Source organism: Amphimedon queenslandica, unplaced genomic scaffold (genome assembly GCF_000090795.2).
Source record: "Amphimedon queenslandica unplaced genomic scaffold, v1.1 AMPQUscaffold_5057_Cont22968, whole genome shotgun sequence".
Lineage (NCBI taxonomy): Eukaryota > Metazoa > Porifera > Demospongiae > Haplosclerida > Niphatidae > Amphimedon > Amphimedon queenslandica.
Genome location: NW_003554635.1, coordinates 1 through 1,619, shown reverse-complemented (window position 1 = coordinate 1,619; position 1,619 = coordinate 1). Strand labels below are relative to the sequence as shown.

The following is a 1,619-nucleotide window of genomic DNA, read 5'->3' as shown; positions in this document are numbered from 1 at the left end:
ACACTAAACCACCAGACAAACTACATGTATACACATAAATATGCCCACACACTCTCCATTAAAAGCTAATTCATTTCATACCAATGTTTCCACAAGTATTGGGAGATGACATTGAGGTGCCATTCATCATTTGACTGCACTGGAGTGTCCACGTTGGGACTGATGTGAATGCACCGCCAGGAGCAGTGACTGAGACACCAAGATCACCATCAGCACTAAGATGTAAATAATATTATAACATAAGAATTGCTTCAAATTTCAAAAGTTGACCAAAGATCATGCAAGTACATGTACATCTACTATGATGAATGTATTTCCCATAGTGACCCATACCCATGTACATAGATCATAGTACATGTAACATGTACATGTATTTGTAGATGAATTATAGTACATGTACATGACTTACGCTGGTCCTCTGGAGCTCCATGTGTAAGGTATGCCTGGTTTTGATTTCAGCATGGAATATGTCCCTTCCATCATGTCTGGAGATACATAAGCACCAACGCCTTTTGTAACGGAGGAAAAGAGAATAAGGTAAAGAGGATAGGAGGGGAGAGGGAGATGATGTCTCTTACCAATGAGTGCTTCAGTGTTTCCCCCAGGGCACCCAACAGTACTCAGTCCTGGTCCATTGTTGCCAGCACTAGTTACAAATACAACATTGTGCTTCCTAACTAGTGATATGAACTCCTCTAATACAGCTCTATGATGATAAAAATAAAAAAGCTAAATTTGTACATGTGGATATGCATACCCTTTATTGGTCCAGTGAGATGCCTCACCATAACTGTAATTGATAAGATCACAATGAAGCTCAGCCAATATGTTGCACTATAAAGAAAGAGAAAGATAAACATCATTTTAAATACCACACCACAACAAAAACAGTACATGCACATTCAGTACATATTTATAACTAAAGGTTCTCTCCCCTCTCCCTCTCCTTCTCGCTCTCCCCCTCCCCTTCCTCTAACCCCTCTCCCCCCCTCTCTCTCTCTTATTTACAGCTCTAAGAAGAGACGGCCCAGTCTCCATTGTACTCAGTCTAGTGTCACCGACTTTAATACCAATGATCTGTGCCCCAGGGGCCACACCATTCTTCTCAGGAGACGATGGGAAATAAGCAGCTGCAATTGATGCAACGTGAGTCCCGTGAGAACCTGGAGGAGAGAGGATGAGAGGATTGAGCAAGTGAAAGCTAGACTGACCTCCAGTAGTAACAATGCTCAGAAGATTACCATTGTCATAGACGTTAACTGAATAATTAAACATATCTAGAGTAGAGAGAGGGAGAAAGAGAGAGAGAGAAAGAGATTAGTAATACAAATTACATATTTCATGTACAATATAATTATGCATTAGTATACCATTGTATCCAAACTTGACCCAATGCTGTGCTATTTTGTACGAGCAAAGACAAGGAATGTCACGGAGATCGCCATCTTTGGTTGTATCAATAGCAGCTCTAGTGAGAGGAGGATTAATAGCTTATAAGCAACCTCTAGAGGATAAACCACTCTTATTCTTTCTCTGCTCTTACTTCCAATAGGATCCATCATTAAACACAATGCAATCATAGAAAGGTCCTGCTATGTTATTCTTTGAATTTAAGCTGT

The 1,619-nt window shown here is 40.3% G+C and overlaps 1 protein-coding gene across 1 annotated transcript; it reads right to left on the bottom strand.

Moving 5' to 3' along the window:
• Positions 1-81: 81 nt before the first annotated feature.
• Positions 82-1,613, bottom strand: LOC105316109 (tripeptidyl-peptidase 2-like; the record flags this gene model as incomplete). Its single annotated transcript, XM_020007915.1, has 8 exons — positions 1,544-1,613; positions 1,371-1,468; positions 1,212-1,277; positions 1,009-1,163; positions 758-834; positions 579-706; positions 410-509; positions 82-215 (listed from the first exon to the last, which is right to left on the bottom strand). Coding segments are annotated over exons 3-8 (658 nt in total), but the record flags the coding sequence as incomplete, so codon positions are not given.
• Positions 1,614-1,619: the final 6 nt, after the last annotated feature.